Below are 13,790 nucleotides of genomic sequence, written 5' to 3' on the forward strand. Positions count from 1 at the left end.
ACTACTTTTTCCAGCAGAATACTATGTGCGAACCACAAGACGTATGACAGCTTCACAGAGTCAGCCTGACCTGCAGGCCATCATAAACTCTCAGCTGAGCATGAAGCAACGTCGCAGGAGCCGAGGCCACAGTCGCGGCAGAGGTTTGAATAGAAACACCCACAGCAGTGATTGTTCAGCTCAACACACTCAGACATATTCATCATCTCAGAACCCTGCATCTGTAGATCCTCACAAATTGTCACATATGCAGGCTGCTGGTGCATCTTCTGAGCCGTCGGGCAACAATCAAAGCTCCAGTGAGATTTCAGAACATGCCTGTCCTAGTCAGACCAATACAGATGCCTTTTCATCCCCTACAGTCTGTGCTACTCGTCCGGGGAGAGGCAGGAGGAGGAAGAGAGGTAGAGGCAGAGGGAGACCTCAGATCCCACGATCCTCTTTAAATTTAGACCTCGGACACACTTCAGATTGTTCCCAGGCTACCAGCACCCTGGTCTCTTCCTCCCCATCTCTCCGTGTAGCTCATGGATCAAAGCCCTCTCTGGTTTCACAGGAGGATGTTCCAGTGACACACAAGCCTGAGCCTGCACCTGTGTACATCACAGCTACCCAGCCTTCCTCTGGGATTAATGGGGCTCAGGACAACTCTGGATCTGGCCATCTGGAGAAGGTCTGTCCCATCTTTGTGAAGAGCAGTACTGAGACTAAAAGATCCTCCCAGAGAAGCATAGGTAAGTCTTGTTTGTTGACTTGGTATATGCGCATATCAGTGTTAGAAAAGACAATGAAGAGAGAATTCTGCAGGTTTTTCTTGATAGTATTGAAATTTTGCTTTACGTTAATTGTAAGTGCATAAAGTGGGTGCTCCAGTTTAAGTGCATTACCTGTCTGATCATCTCTTGTCCTTGTTCACTTTGTGTCCTACAGGCACAGCGAGTTGGCAGTCTCTCCTCTTGCCCTCCTCTCCTGCCCAGACTTCTCTTTGTCCTCTCAGATTTCAGCCCCCTGGCCTACTGGTCAGCAACCTAAGGAACTTGGACATCCACCAAGATTTCTATCTTCCTGATGACCAGTTTGCTTTGCTGAAACTGCTGAAACTTCGCCAAATCACTGTGGAATTAGGAGTAGAACAGTTCACATCACCGTCTTACAACACGCGCAGCAGCACCCGCCGCTCTAACATATGCTGGACCAGCAGCAACGATGCTTTGATACCATTTCCTCTACTGCTCAGCCTCACACCCACAGATTTCACTGTAGAAAAACCATCTACTACACAATCTGCAGGTGTCCAGAACTTGTTTATAGATGACAAGCATGCAAGTCAGTCATTAGTTGAAGGGACATCTGACCAAGATACCACAGAAACCCCTGGAGGGCAGCAGACTGAAAACCTCCAAGCAAAGACTCTCACCAGCTCAGCAGAATCTGTGTCATTGGTTGAAGATTGTGCTGCCGATTGTGTCAGTCAATATAAAGAGCATGAAACTGTGACTTTGAACAGTCATAACGAGAGTGGCCTCTCAGCAAGCAGCACACACACATCTGTAGACCATCCCGTTAAAGCTTGTTTGAACTTTGTAGACAGACCAGCAGGCAAAGTGAATGATTCTGTCACTGGACAGTCAGATTACCTTAAAATAAAACAGCCTGCATTAGAAAAACAACCAGACTGTGCTGATGTTGTCCATCCTTTGGAAAATCTGAGAGAGCACAACACTGTCATCATTGATTGCCCTCTAGAGCAAACACCTGATGAACCTTCTAACAGCTACAATGTGAAATCTCCTGCCAAAGATTCAAAGGGACCTTGCAAACCCACCCACAGCCCCCCCATAGACAAATCAGCAGAAAACAAAACTCAGGAGAAGTGTGTTCTACACCACATTGTCCCCTCTCAGCTCCTGTTGAGCCCTCCTGTGGCTTCAGCACCCTGCCCCTTCCTAACCCCACACCTGCTCTCCTCTGCTCTCCCCTCCAGCCCTACACTACCCTCCCTAGGAGTCACGCCTGTTACCCCCGCGACTTCCTCCTCCACTTCGCCTCGTTGCACCCTGCCTCCTGCACACAGTCCATCCACCCAGGCCCTCTCCCCTCAGGCTCTCTCTCCCTGTCCATCCTTTATGCCCCTGCCTACTAGCCAGCCTCCTGACTCCCCCTCCAGTCAGAACCAGGCTTCATTACAGCCACCAGATATAACTGATCAGTGTTACAGGGTTCAAATGGCTACTTGTCCGACTGTCTCCAGCATCCAGGCGCAGGGCTCTGGTAGGTTGTTAGGGCCAAGAACGGAAGAGACTACAAAGAAACACATGCTGAGATGCATACACACGTTAAAGGTAAAATGTTCTACATGTCTTACAATTAAGAATTAATGCCTGGCTTTGGGGTGTTGTTTTGGTTTAAAGACTAATTCTTTTTTGATGACATGGTAACAAATTTAACATGTTTTTGGAGTGAATTGTTGCTTGTGTGTGTTCAGGCCCCAGCAGGAGACTGTCTGGTGGATGCATGCTGTCTGGCCGGACACTCAGGTGGTTTATATGTAGCAGCAGCGGGAAAATGGGCCGTGTGTCTGTGGAGTCAGGTTTCAGCAAACGATTGGAGCTTAATACACAGCTGGAGCTTCAACAAGGTGAGTGTTTTGTGTATGTCTTACAGGTACCCAGTGGATTGTTTGACCACCAGTCATGCTGTGGAGAATTATTTTATGAACTATCAGGTTTTTGTTTGAATCTCATGCATGTGGCAAATCTTATGCACAGTCCTGCCAATGGTGTTGTGCTCTTCTGCTGATAGACAGTTGGAGGTGGTAAAGATGGCAGTAAAGACAGTGGAGAAAACTGCTGGCAAGTAAACATGGATGTAAACAATGCAGGGTTCAGGTTCTTCCACAGTTGAGTTTCTTTATTAGGTCCAAGGAACCACAGTATAGTGTTTGGTGAGAAAGAGTGAATGTAAACTGAACTACTTTTTGTTTACAACAAAACTGCACAGGGTAGCATCTGTAAAGCATCTGCAATGTCAGTCTGTTTTATATGATTTAATGTTGTGTTTTTATTTTTACAGCCAGTGATCAATGTGTTTCCTGTCCCAGATGCTGCTGGGCTGCTTTGTGTGACTCTGGGACAGCTGGAAATCAGTGAAGTGAGGTGACTATACAACTTTTTTAACATTTTTGAGGCAGTTGTCTGCACAGGAATTAAGCCATGTGTTAAACTCTGGTTAAATGTCAGTGGACATAGTGTTCACTGTGCCTAGAGGAACCACCTGTTAAAGTTTACTGATCTTCAGTGTGTTCAGAATTTAGACTCATCTGTTATTGTGTGTGTGTGTGTGTGTGTGTGTTGTCCTTGTGCACAGGATGCTGTCATGCTCCAGCTTCTTGCAAGTGTTGCTATATGAAGGGGGCGTCCAGGCTGTTGTAAGTGTGTCCAAGTCCAGAGTGGTTACCTCCTCCCACTCAGCAATAGGTTCCACCATGAAGGTGTTTTACCTGTCTGACAGCAACAGGTAACAGCACTGGTGCCACAGTTATCCTCTCTCAGCTATTTTACCAGGTGTCTCATTGTCTCATTTCTGTCTCAGCATGCCAGGCTCTCAGCCTCTTGTGTCTCCTGGTGTTTGCATCGGGGCCCTCGCTCCAGTGGAAGAACTTTTTGACGCTTTGATCGGTACAGATGAGTGTGGACACCTCTTCATCTGGTAAGCAATGCTGGGATGGATCTAAGTCACTGTCACGCCGATTGCTGAGTTTTCCTCTGGGTTCTTTTTTGTACACAGCAGGTAGGATCACACATTGACTGACTGACTGAGGCTGTAATTTATTCCAGTGAGTTCCTGAGAAGTCTGTGAGACTTGAAGACTGTCCACATGTACAAAATATCAGATCTACAGGGACCTTAAGCAGACTTTCTGGAAGTCTGCAGAATGTTTTCAGATTTTCTTTGCCTGGAAAACTTTACTTTTGAATGTATTTTTTTTCTGTGGTGCAGGAATTTGAAGACTGGACAGCTGCTGCAGAAGATCATCCTCGGAGATGACTTATCACACACGGCCTGCCTCAGAGGATACTCCTACTGTGTGAGTGTGTTGACTTTGCATTGAAGACTACTACTAGTGCTAACATTACTACAACTGTTGTCATACAAATGCCTATGCCGCCATTGGTGCCTCGCTCCTCAGACCGCTGTCTGACTTCTGTGTGCTGTTGTGAATGTGTATGTTTGTGCACAGGGAGTGTTATTTGTCCTGCTGCAGCACCAGTTCCTCAGCTCTCTGGAAGAAGAAGAGACAGAGGCCAAAGCAAAAGATGAAATGTTTTCAGACGAAGGGAAGGAAGAGGAGAGGAAGAAGACGGCCTTGTTTTCCCTGGTGACTGTCAACCCGCTGAGTGGGAAGTCTGTCCTGGCTACCCAGCTGTCTCCACCCAAAGCCTGGTCTGGCAGGTGAGCTGATGACTGACAGATGATGACACGCGTCTTATAATTCCGTGTAATTAACACTCCCATCACCCTCCGTTCCTTCAGCAGACTGTACGAGGCCGATGTTAACAGCTCCAGCGTGGTCGGTCTGAGTCAGAGCGGCTGTATGTGTGTGTGGGAGCTTGGGCGTCAGGGGGCCTCGGAAATGGTGAGGGCTCCTGAGAGCGAAGGCTGGCAGCTTGCTCGCTGGGGCGTGCGAGATGTGCTGTTGACTGGCCATCACAACGGAGACGTTTCTCTGCACTGCTACAGTACGTGTCAGGCCTCACTGTGCAACTGAAAATATAGATTGATCGAAGTTCCCTTTGTTAAAATACTACAGTGTCACATTAATTTATTCTGCCTGATCCTGAATGCATTGCACCTCTTATGGGCACAGATTATTGAAACTGATACTCTCTAAGCCCTGGAACCACTAAAATATGGGAATTTATACGTAGTAAACTAAACATACCCCAAATCTCAACAACTGTTAAACAGTTAAATGGAGAGTGCTTGTTTTCCCTGTTTGGAAATGTTTTTAGATCACTAGTAAGACACACTGGACGTCTCCGTGTGAGGGTGTGGACGTGTTTTGACCTTTTAGACTTTGACTCCCTGTCTTTTATTGCTTTTGCTGTTTGGACCGTTCTTTGTGTACTTGAATACATGTTATAGTTAAAGAAAAAGAAGTGTTGCCAAAGTTGTTTTTTTATAATCTACATTAAACAGTTGTATATCTGGTGATCATAGTTTGTCTCTTCACTGTTCTGTGGTTGACAGTTTGGAAATTCCTTTTCTTATTTATTAAAGGTATAAACAATTACTTTAAAACATAGAACTAAATGTACTGGTACAGGCTTCCTGCTCTGGATTATCTCCTGCTCTTAAGCACAGAGCATGAACACAAAGGAAGCAAACTCCTGTTTCACTTGTTTCAAGTCAATCACACAAACATCAGCTAAATACAGACTTACAGTGTAAATGATACAGTCATTTCTCAGTACTTGGTTCACTTTTAAGTTTTGCTAACAGCCAGTGTCCCTGTAAGCCATGACAGCAGGCAGCATTCACAGTGCATGAAGAGCAGTCAGTTTTAATGCTTTTACACCTGTGCTCCTGCTGAGACAACCCAAAGTGTCAACAGTCTGGGTGGACTAAACATTACATTGATTTTTTTTCCAATATCAACAAATACATTTAAAGTATGTATCTTTCAATTCTATAACACAAAGTTGCACATTCCATAGAGTAAATGTGTAATGCATTGCTTACTATATATAGTTTTCATCAATAAGTGAGCATTTGTTCATGTAGCTCGTTTTTTCAGTGCCAACAATAGTATGAAAAGACAAATGTGACACATTACACCCCTGCAATTCTTTTTCAAGAAAGTCTTTATTTAAAGTCAGGTAAAAATGAAACCAACTTTACAACAGGTATGTACAAATTTGTACATCTTGTTGAAAATGACAAGACATTTGAAATAAGATGAATAACAACGACATTTAAAATAAGATGCATAACGAGTGAAACTGCAGGGAAAATGTACACGAAGACGTATTAACATGGTCCATTTCTCTACATACAACATGAATAAAAACTGGAGAAGCAGACCAGAGAAACCTTTTCTATGCACACAGCCCATATAAATGTCAATCCCCACCACACATTTAGGCTTAAGGTTCATAAAACATGAGCAAATGCAAACAAATGAGCACAGAGAAGGTTCCACCTTTTAAGAGAATTAACTTCATTCATCGTTTTGTGCTGGACGTGCGTGAACGTACAGGGTCAACTTGTGCCATCAGTGATCTAGCCATCTTACATAACAAAAAAAAAAGTTAAGATAATAGCTGGAGGAGTGGCTTTCTATCAACAGTAGGAATAAAGATCAAAACTGGCAGAGACTGAAATTCAACCTTCCTGTAGAACATATGAAATGGATGCTACGTGTCAACGCCTCAAAAGATGACAAATCATTACACTGTGACTCTTCCATAAAATATAAAATACAGAACAATTTAAGGGTCTGTCCCGTCCCCTGAGAAGCTGGTTGAGACTAAAAGAGTGGCCATGAGTAAAGATGGAGACTGTGATCGAAGACTTTGAGGGATGGTGGTCTAATATGAAGGCTTATTGGCCAGCAGTTTCTCGACCATGAGCTTGGCATAACGAAGGCGGCTGGCCAGGTCCTTACTGCAGCCAAATTCCTCCAGCAGAGACAGCTTGTAAGTGTGGAAGTCTCTCTTCTCGTCGATGTAGGTCACCGCAGCCATCAGTGGACACAGGATCAGCTTGGTGTGGTCCTTACAGAGTGGGATAATGAAAATACAGGTTCAGGATCTGTGCACCACGTGTCAATACCAAGAGAACCTAAAATTTACTTTAGCAACTAATGGAAGAAAGTTGGGGCTACTGAAGAATTGGGTGAGGTTCAAGTAGGAAAAGATGTATCTAACCTGGAAGAAGTTGATCTGAACAGTGCCATTGGTGAGGTGCAGGACGATGGCGCTCTTTGTTCTGAACCAGAGGGAGAGGTAAGGCAGCCGTGCCAGCTCGTCTCCCTCCCGCCGTGCCACATTGGCGCCGGCCTTCAGCAGGTGCTCGCTCATGTAATTGCGGAAGTATTTCAGCAATGTTATCTATAATGAGGAAAAAAAAAAATCTAATATGATGAGAATCAGTACCATGTTAAGGTACCGACAGTGTAAAAGGTGGAATCAGCCTTAAAAAGAAAGTACAAAAGGCATAAAGACAACTGCTGTATTATCCCTATAATGTGTGTGTGTCTCTCTCACACACACACACACATCAAGTTGAGAAATTAAAATCAAGAGAGAAGCATGTTCGCAGAGTGAGCTGCTGACCTTCTTGTTGAAAATCAAGAGACAAGAGAGAAGCATGTTCACAGAGTGAGCTGCTGACCTTCTTGTTGAGAGCATGAGGGTACGAGTGCACGCTGAGGTATGACTCAGCCGCCGCCTTGTCGATGTACTGCAGGCTGTCTCCATCAGCGTACATGATGAGACGCGTGTAATCGTTGAACAGCACACCCACGCTGTTGTCACACAGCTGGTAGCCTGCAACACCCAAGTACACTTTTTTTTTTTTCTTAAACACGAACTATGCTACAGTACCATCTGTCACAGTCGACATCTACTGCATAACGATATACTCTGATCACAACATTTCAGCATTAAGAGTTGGACTCTGCAAACTGATGGTGTTGACATCCATCTGATACTGAACTTTTGAGGAAGCTGCCAATAATCACGAGTTTAAAAAGTGAAATACAGAGGCCTTAAAAACTGACAATGACATTGTGTGCTACTTTATTCCAGCATACTTGAACTTCGATATTTTAAATTTGTTTTTAGAGGATTGTGTCTGAGATGAACACAGTGTGTGACGTTAGTTTAATATAGGTTTGTCAGTGCCCTCTGGTGGACAAACTATAAAATAGCATGATCGTCTTACAACAGTAACATTTCTGCACTTTAATGTATCAATACTTACTGGCTGTAACTATAGAGACTTATCTACCCACCCACAAAATAAAATCTAATATAACTGTATTGTTATACAACAAATGAAAAAAAATCTAAAAAAGTACACAGTCACTTAAAGTCAGCCGTTTACAATCCTTCACATTGAAGCCATCCTCTATCAGTCAATTACACACACCCACATTATACGGTACATTGCCAAATTAGTGCCCATTGATGTCTATAAAAAAAAAGTGACTATTAAAAACCTGTTCAGTCTGACTTGATGAACAACAACGGCTTAGAAGAGTAGGAGACCATTTGGTAAACAGATGTCTAATGCTTACCTAGTCCATACTTATCGGAGTAGTCTACCCATTTGCTGATCCAGAAGATGGGGATACATGCAGGATCCTCTGCCTCTTCTGCAAACACACAAACAGAACTTTGTTGTGTGCACTCTTGGCACAAGCAAAAAGCTCACCACAACCTCAAAGACGAAACCAAAACTTCTAAACTGTAGAATATGTGCTCACCTTGGCATCTGACTGCCTTCTCTGCGGGCTTGGCGGCAATGACGCTGTTGAGCTGCTCCAGCAAGTCTTTCAGGTGGTGCTCTGACGGCTCAGCATCCCTGCGCACACACACACACAACCACAGCATTTGTCTACATACTCTCTCGTAAAAGCGTGTGAGAGGTTATCTCAAGAATAATCATGCAATTTATTTAGTGTTGGCAGTTTTTGCAAACATTTGCACTCAAATGCCACGAACGAGGCGAAATCGTGATTTGTGTGAACAAGGGAGTTGTGTAACAGTGTCCAGTTAAGTCCCTTTGACTGTGCATGATGATACCTGAGTCACAAGCAACATTCTTCAACCAAGATGGAAAAAAAATTTTTTTTTTTACTAAAAACATGGTGGCTTTACACTTTGTGATATTTTAGAAGTCGTTACAAAATACAAAAAGTATTTGTCTATTCTTTCGATGTTCCTTTTTTTTGTCGAGACTGATTGTCATACAAAACGTCTCACCTTTGCACAGGCTCCTCCTTCGCCTCTACTTTCTCTGTCCCTGCTGGAGAAAGACACAAATCATTCTCACCAAAACGAAAATCTACATGCACTTAAAAGAACTGCCTGTGTCCTGTGCAGTCACAATATTTCAGCAGTATTTTAATAATCTGAAGACTAAGGTTTAATCGGCCATGTAGTTCCAGGTCCATTACCCTTGTTGTTAATAGCAGTCAGTGGGCGCCTCTGGCTGAGCTCTGCAGCTGTGGAGGGGGCAATTGAAAAGCGTGGGGGCACAGTGAGGCAAGTAGTGGGCAAACGTGTGGGGATGTAGCCAGATGTAAAGAACTCATCCGTTTGCAGCTCGGCGATGGTCGGCCTCTGGGCGGGATCAGCATGCAGCATTCGCTTGATGAGGGCGGATGCAGCCGGGTTGACGTGCTGCAGAGAATATGTAAATTCAGGTTAAGAAGTGTGAGGGGTAAACTAGAAGTGTAAAATACACTGTGTGCTACATTATTCCAACTTACCCAGGGGATGGTGTAGCTGTTTTTCTTTATGCGGTTGTAGGTCTCCTTCAAACAGGAGGTCTCAAATGGGGGCTTACCCACCAACAATGTGTACCTGAGAAGCAGGGAGGGGATTGAGGTGACTGTGTGAATCATGTGGACTAGTGCCATTCCCAGATGTGTGCGTTTTCAAACTTACAATATACAACCAAGTGACCACACATCTACTTCATAGCTGTGGCCTTTCTTGCAAAGCACTTCAGGTGCAATGTAGTTGGGCGTTCCACACAAGGTCTTCTTTCTCTCGCCATCAAACTCAATCTTAGTGGCCAGGCCAAAGTCCCCTAGTGAAGAAAAACACAAGCTTCTGTAAAGCAGCAGACAAAAAACGTGGACTCTGTACATTGTCAGGACACAATGTTCTTAAATGTGCTGTTTGTTAGTGAATCTGGTCTTCACCAGTCAGTGGAAACAACTTATTCAGGAAGCATGATGCATTTCTGGTGGAAGGACCAGGGTGTGTCCCGTTGCTTTTTTACCAGACTGCCAAGTTAGTTACTTGCATTTATTTAGCATAAAGAGAAATAAATCCTTTGCAATCTAACAGTGAACTTTACCTATCTTGACCTCCATATCATCATTGAGGAAGATGTTGCCTAGTTTCAGGTCTCTGTGGATGACTTTGTTGTTATGCAGGTACTGGACCCCCCTGAGCAGCTGTGTCATGTAATAGCGAGCCTCTGGTTCAGTCACAGCTTTGCGACGCTTATGCAGCTCCAACAAGGACTGAAATTGGGAAAAAAAAAACCATCATCAGGTTAGTAGACATATAATCAACAGCCTGAATAAAAACACAACACTTTATACCAAGTCTGTTGCCCTTAGTCTCTTGCTTTGTGACTTTAAAAAGGTCACTTTGGCCTAATGAAGCCTTGAGAGGGGTGAAGGGTGAAATAACAAGGAATTCAAAGTTAATACTTGGGAGGTGGCCAGGTATACAAAAAATAAGTAAGCAGTTTTGCATTTCAGGCCTAGTTTGATGTGTAACCTTGCATGTTCACATTTTACTTGGCTTTCCTCACAGTTAAAGCTAGCTCTACTGGGACAGGGAGGAGAACGGAAGAGGCCGCCAAGACAACCGTTGGCCCTGGAAATGTGCTCACTAGACAGATAGTATGCAACCATTATTTTCATCCACACTCACCCTTCTCCTGCAGATTTCCAGGACAACAAATACAAAGTCGTCGTCTTCGAAAAACCCGTGGAATCCCACGATGTTCGGATGGCTCAGAGTCTTATGAATTGTGATTTCCGAAGTCATCTTCTCCCTCTGGTGTTGCTTCAGGATCAGCGACTTCGGCACGATTTTTCCGGCGAAAACCTGTTTCGTCTCCACATCTGTGATTTCGAAGCACTTGGCGAAACCACCTTTTCCGAGGAATCTCCCCCTCGTGTATCTTGTCGTGGTGCGTGAGTCAAACAGAACATCTGGGATTTCTTTGAGAGGAGCCGATTTCGAGTCGACATGTGGCGACGGATTCGCCGGCTTTTGAACACCTGCACTCATTTCGGATTTAAGTGTTCTTCGTGGTATTTAAAAAAAATAATAAGAAACGTTTAAAACTCCCCAGTAGTCGAGGAATCGACGATAGCTGCTACGAACCCTACGACCTTAGTTTAGCCCTGGAAGCTAGGTTGCTTCCATACACTTCTGGATTCAAATCAAAACTAACGATAATCACCTTTAAACGCGACCGTTATTCAGGCATATGATTCAACAATAAAAATGTAGTGCACAAGAATCCGAAGATTACAAAAAAAAGCGAGGTATACGTGAAATTAATCTCCAGACAGGTCCCCCGATAGCTGCTACACATCCCCCGTTCTGCCTTTTAACAACAGTCTAGTACAAGTTTAAATGCTGCCTCAGTCGTTATGGCGCTCACTGATTGGTCCGCTCCATTTGAATTCCAAAGCGGTGTAGCAAAGCATCGTGGGAAGATTGGTGAAAAAAAAACCCAATCGCAGCCCGAGAAAGGCATATTCTGCGGTGTGATTGGCTGAAGTCTGATATACGTCACTCGAAGGTTTCCAGAACATAGTACTGACGGAAAATGTAGTCAGTGTGTAGTCTTTAATAACCAGATTTGCTTCCTACATTTTACGCACTAAATGTGGTGTGTTGACATTGAAAATAAATATTTGCAGCCTTACAGCTATAATATGATATATTAATATGATCTTATGTGAGGTTTTCAAACATGACACAGAAATAAATTAGAACAGTTAGTGAATACTTGTTTTGAACCAGCCTTTAACAGAGGTTTCACCAAAGTAACATGCTTTTGAGTTTTCTTTGTTTCTTGTGTAACTGCTATATTGCATCACACTGTATATATGCTGCTTTATTGTACATAACACATTGTATGTATTATTGTATATCAGCATAGCACCAAATAAATCATAGGATAAGCTGTATATCTTCAATGACTAGGAGAGACCTCTGGTCTAATACTGTACAGCTCCATGCAGTAAAACCAAGGTGAAATACAAACCATAATGGTCTATGTGCAGCAGGATTGTTCCTAAAACCTATTCTTTATACACAGTACATACTTCTAAATTAATTTTTAGTATCTCATTATATTACTAACATTGAGATAAGTGGGAAGATAAGAGAATAAGTGGATGGGGAGATGATGACCATGAGATCTATGGATTTATTAATCCTTTGTTCCATGTCCAAAACAGCAAAACATGTCCTTATGCAAGAAGGGGCATTGTTTTATGAAGCACAGTTAAATATTCATGCATCGCCCCTAGGCTAATAATGGAAGCTGACATTCATCATTACAAGAATGATGAAGTGTGTGGATTTATTTATTGCCCCATGGTGGCAATTTTAAAATGTCCATTTGTAAATTTTGTATCTGCTCTGGGAATTATTGAGAAAAGTGTTTTTAAACACTTGCTAGTGCAACGACAGGTCTGTCTTAACAAACTCAAAAGGATGAGTTGAAAATGAGATTAATTTGGACAATAATTTCTTCTTTAGCAAATTCATGTTCGAAATCAGTAAAGGTATTGTATCTTTAACAGGGACTGCTGAGTATACTTTTATTTTCTGCATTCATACGTGTTCTTAAAAAAAATTAAACAAGACTAATGGCTAGTATTCTGAGCTCTCGCCGCTGCAGCCTGGGTTCGATTCAGGGTTGCGTCAGGAAGGGCATCCGGTGTAAAACACGTACCAAATATCAATATGTGAATCATCAGTGTGGCAGTTCGCTGTGGCGACCCCTGACGGGAACAGTCGAAAGTGACAGATGCACGTTTTTTTTTTTTAAAACTGAGGCTTAGTAGACTGAAGATTTATAACGCTGCAGACAAAAATAAATTTTATTGACAACATTTAAAACAAGCTACACAAAACATATAAAGTGCGTCCCATAGACTATAAACCAATGGTCCAATTAAATCATCCTGTCGAGACTTAAAGAGACATTTTATTGAGGACCTTCCCACTTCTGGGACAGGGTAAAGCACTGTGATGACCAGCAACACCTAAAAACCAGCAGTCCAGCTGCAGAGTCCATCTTCGACTATTGCCCCTATGACAAGATACAGCTCTTGTGCTTCTTCAGTGGTGGTCTCTTCTTTACTGCAGGTCTAGGATCAGTGTTTCTGCGCTTCCCCACCGTAAGGCTCAGCCGATGGGGCACGTTCACCTCTTGGAGCAATGCGTGGAAAACTCCGACCGTGTTTTCACCTGTGCGCGCGGACGCCTCCACGAAGTTGGCGTTCCACTCCCCCTCCACCGTGGCCATGGCATCACCAGCCAGCAGCTCGCGGCCTTCAGCCTCGGTCAGATCTGCTTTGCTGCCAACTACGGTGATTGGCACGCTCTTGCCGCCCCTCAGCTCCAGAATCTCGTCGCGGAGCCGTCGCACCTCCTCGAATGACCCCGGGTCGTCCACTGCGTACACCAAGGCGAATGCATCACTGTGCCGGATGCAGAGCTCCCGCATGGCCGGGAAGGAGTAGCTTCCGCTCGTATCCAAGATCTCCAGACGCATCTTTCCTGATCCCGCAGCGTCGTATTCGAGCACATGAAGCTCCTCCACTGTGCGCGTGTACTTGTGCTCGAAACGGTCATGGAGGAAACGGCGGATAAGCGCGCTCTTCCCGACCCTCGCTGCTCCGAGGAACACCAGCCGAACTGTGTTCGGTCGCCCTGTTAGAGACATGATTAGCTGATCACTGTAGCCCAACACTGAGTCCTTTCCTTCGGGTTTCATTGTGCGTATTTATAG

General features: G+C 44.0%; 3 protein-coding genes across 4 annotated transcripts; 1 reads left to right on the plus strand and 2 right to left on the minus strand.

The window, feature by feature from the left end:
- Positions 1–5,205, plus strand: LOC109973304 (uncharacterized). The gene is made up of 9 exons (XM_020622790.1): positions 1–734; positions 931–2,342; positions 2,486–2,638; positions 3,073–3,155; positions 3,367–3,516; positions 3,592–3,708; positions 3,999–4,086; positions 4,240–4,451; positions 4,533–5,205. Exons 1-9 carry the CDS (start codon positions 44–46, stop codon positions 4,765–4,767), a joined length of 3,141 nt encoding a protein of 1,046 aa, XP_020478446.1. The 5' UTR covers positions 1–43; the 3' UTR covers positions 4,768–5,205.
- Positions 5,206–6,300: 1,095 nt separating this feature from the next.
- Positions 6,301–11,388, minus strand: plk1 (polo-like kinase 1 (Drosophila)). Of its 2 annotated transcripts, none has more exons than XM_020622818.1 (11): positions 10,682–11,388; positions 10,095–10,263; positions 9,677–9,821; positions 9,499–9,592; positions 9,184–9,409; positions 8,990–9,029; positions 8,491–8,588; positions 8,302–8,379; positions 7,395–7,549; positions 6,929–7,111; positions 6,301–6,775 (listed from the first exon to the last, which is right to left on the minus strand). In XM_020622818.1, exons 1-11 carry the CDS (start codon positions 11,042–11,044, stop codon positions 6,590–6,592), a joined length of 1,737 nt encoding a protein of 578 aa, XP_020478474.1. In that variant the 5' UTR covers positions 11,045–11,388; the 3' UTR covers positions 6,301–6,589. The 2 variants fall into 2 exon arrangements, with proteins under 2 accessions (XP_020478474.1, XP_020478473.1); XM_020622817.1 differs by having other exon boundaries at positions 8,990–9,032.
- A 1,454-nt stretch (positions 11,389–12,842) lies between these two features.
- On the minus strand, positions 12,843–13,790 carry LOC109973306 (GTP-binding protein Rhes-like). Its single transcript, XM_020622793.1, has one exon. The coding sequence runs from the start codon at positions 13,773–13,775 to the stop codon at positions 13,089–13,091; it is 687 nt and encodes a 228-aa protein (XP_020478449.1). The 5' UTR covers positions 13,776–13,790; the 3' UTR covers positions 12,843–13,088.

Source organism: Monopterus albus, unplaced genomic scaffold (genome assembly GCF_001952655.1).
Source record: "Monopterus albus unplaced genomic scaffold, M_albus_1.0 scaffold288.1, whole genome shotgun sequence".
Lineage (NCBI taxonomy): Eukaryota > Metazoa > Chordata > Actinopteri > Synbranchiformes > Synbranchidae > Monopterus > Monopterus albus.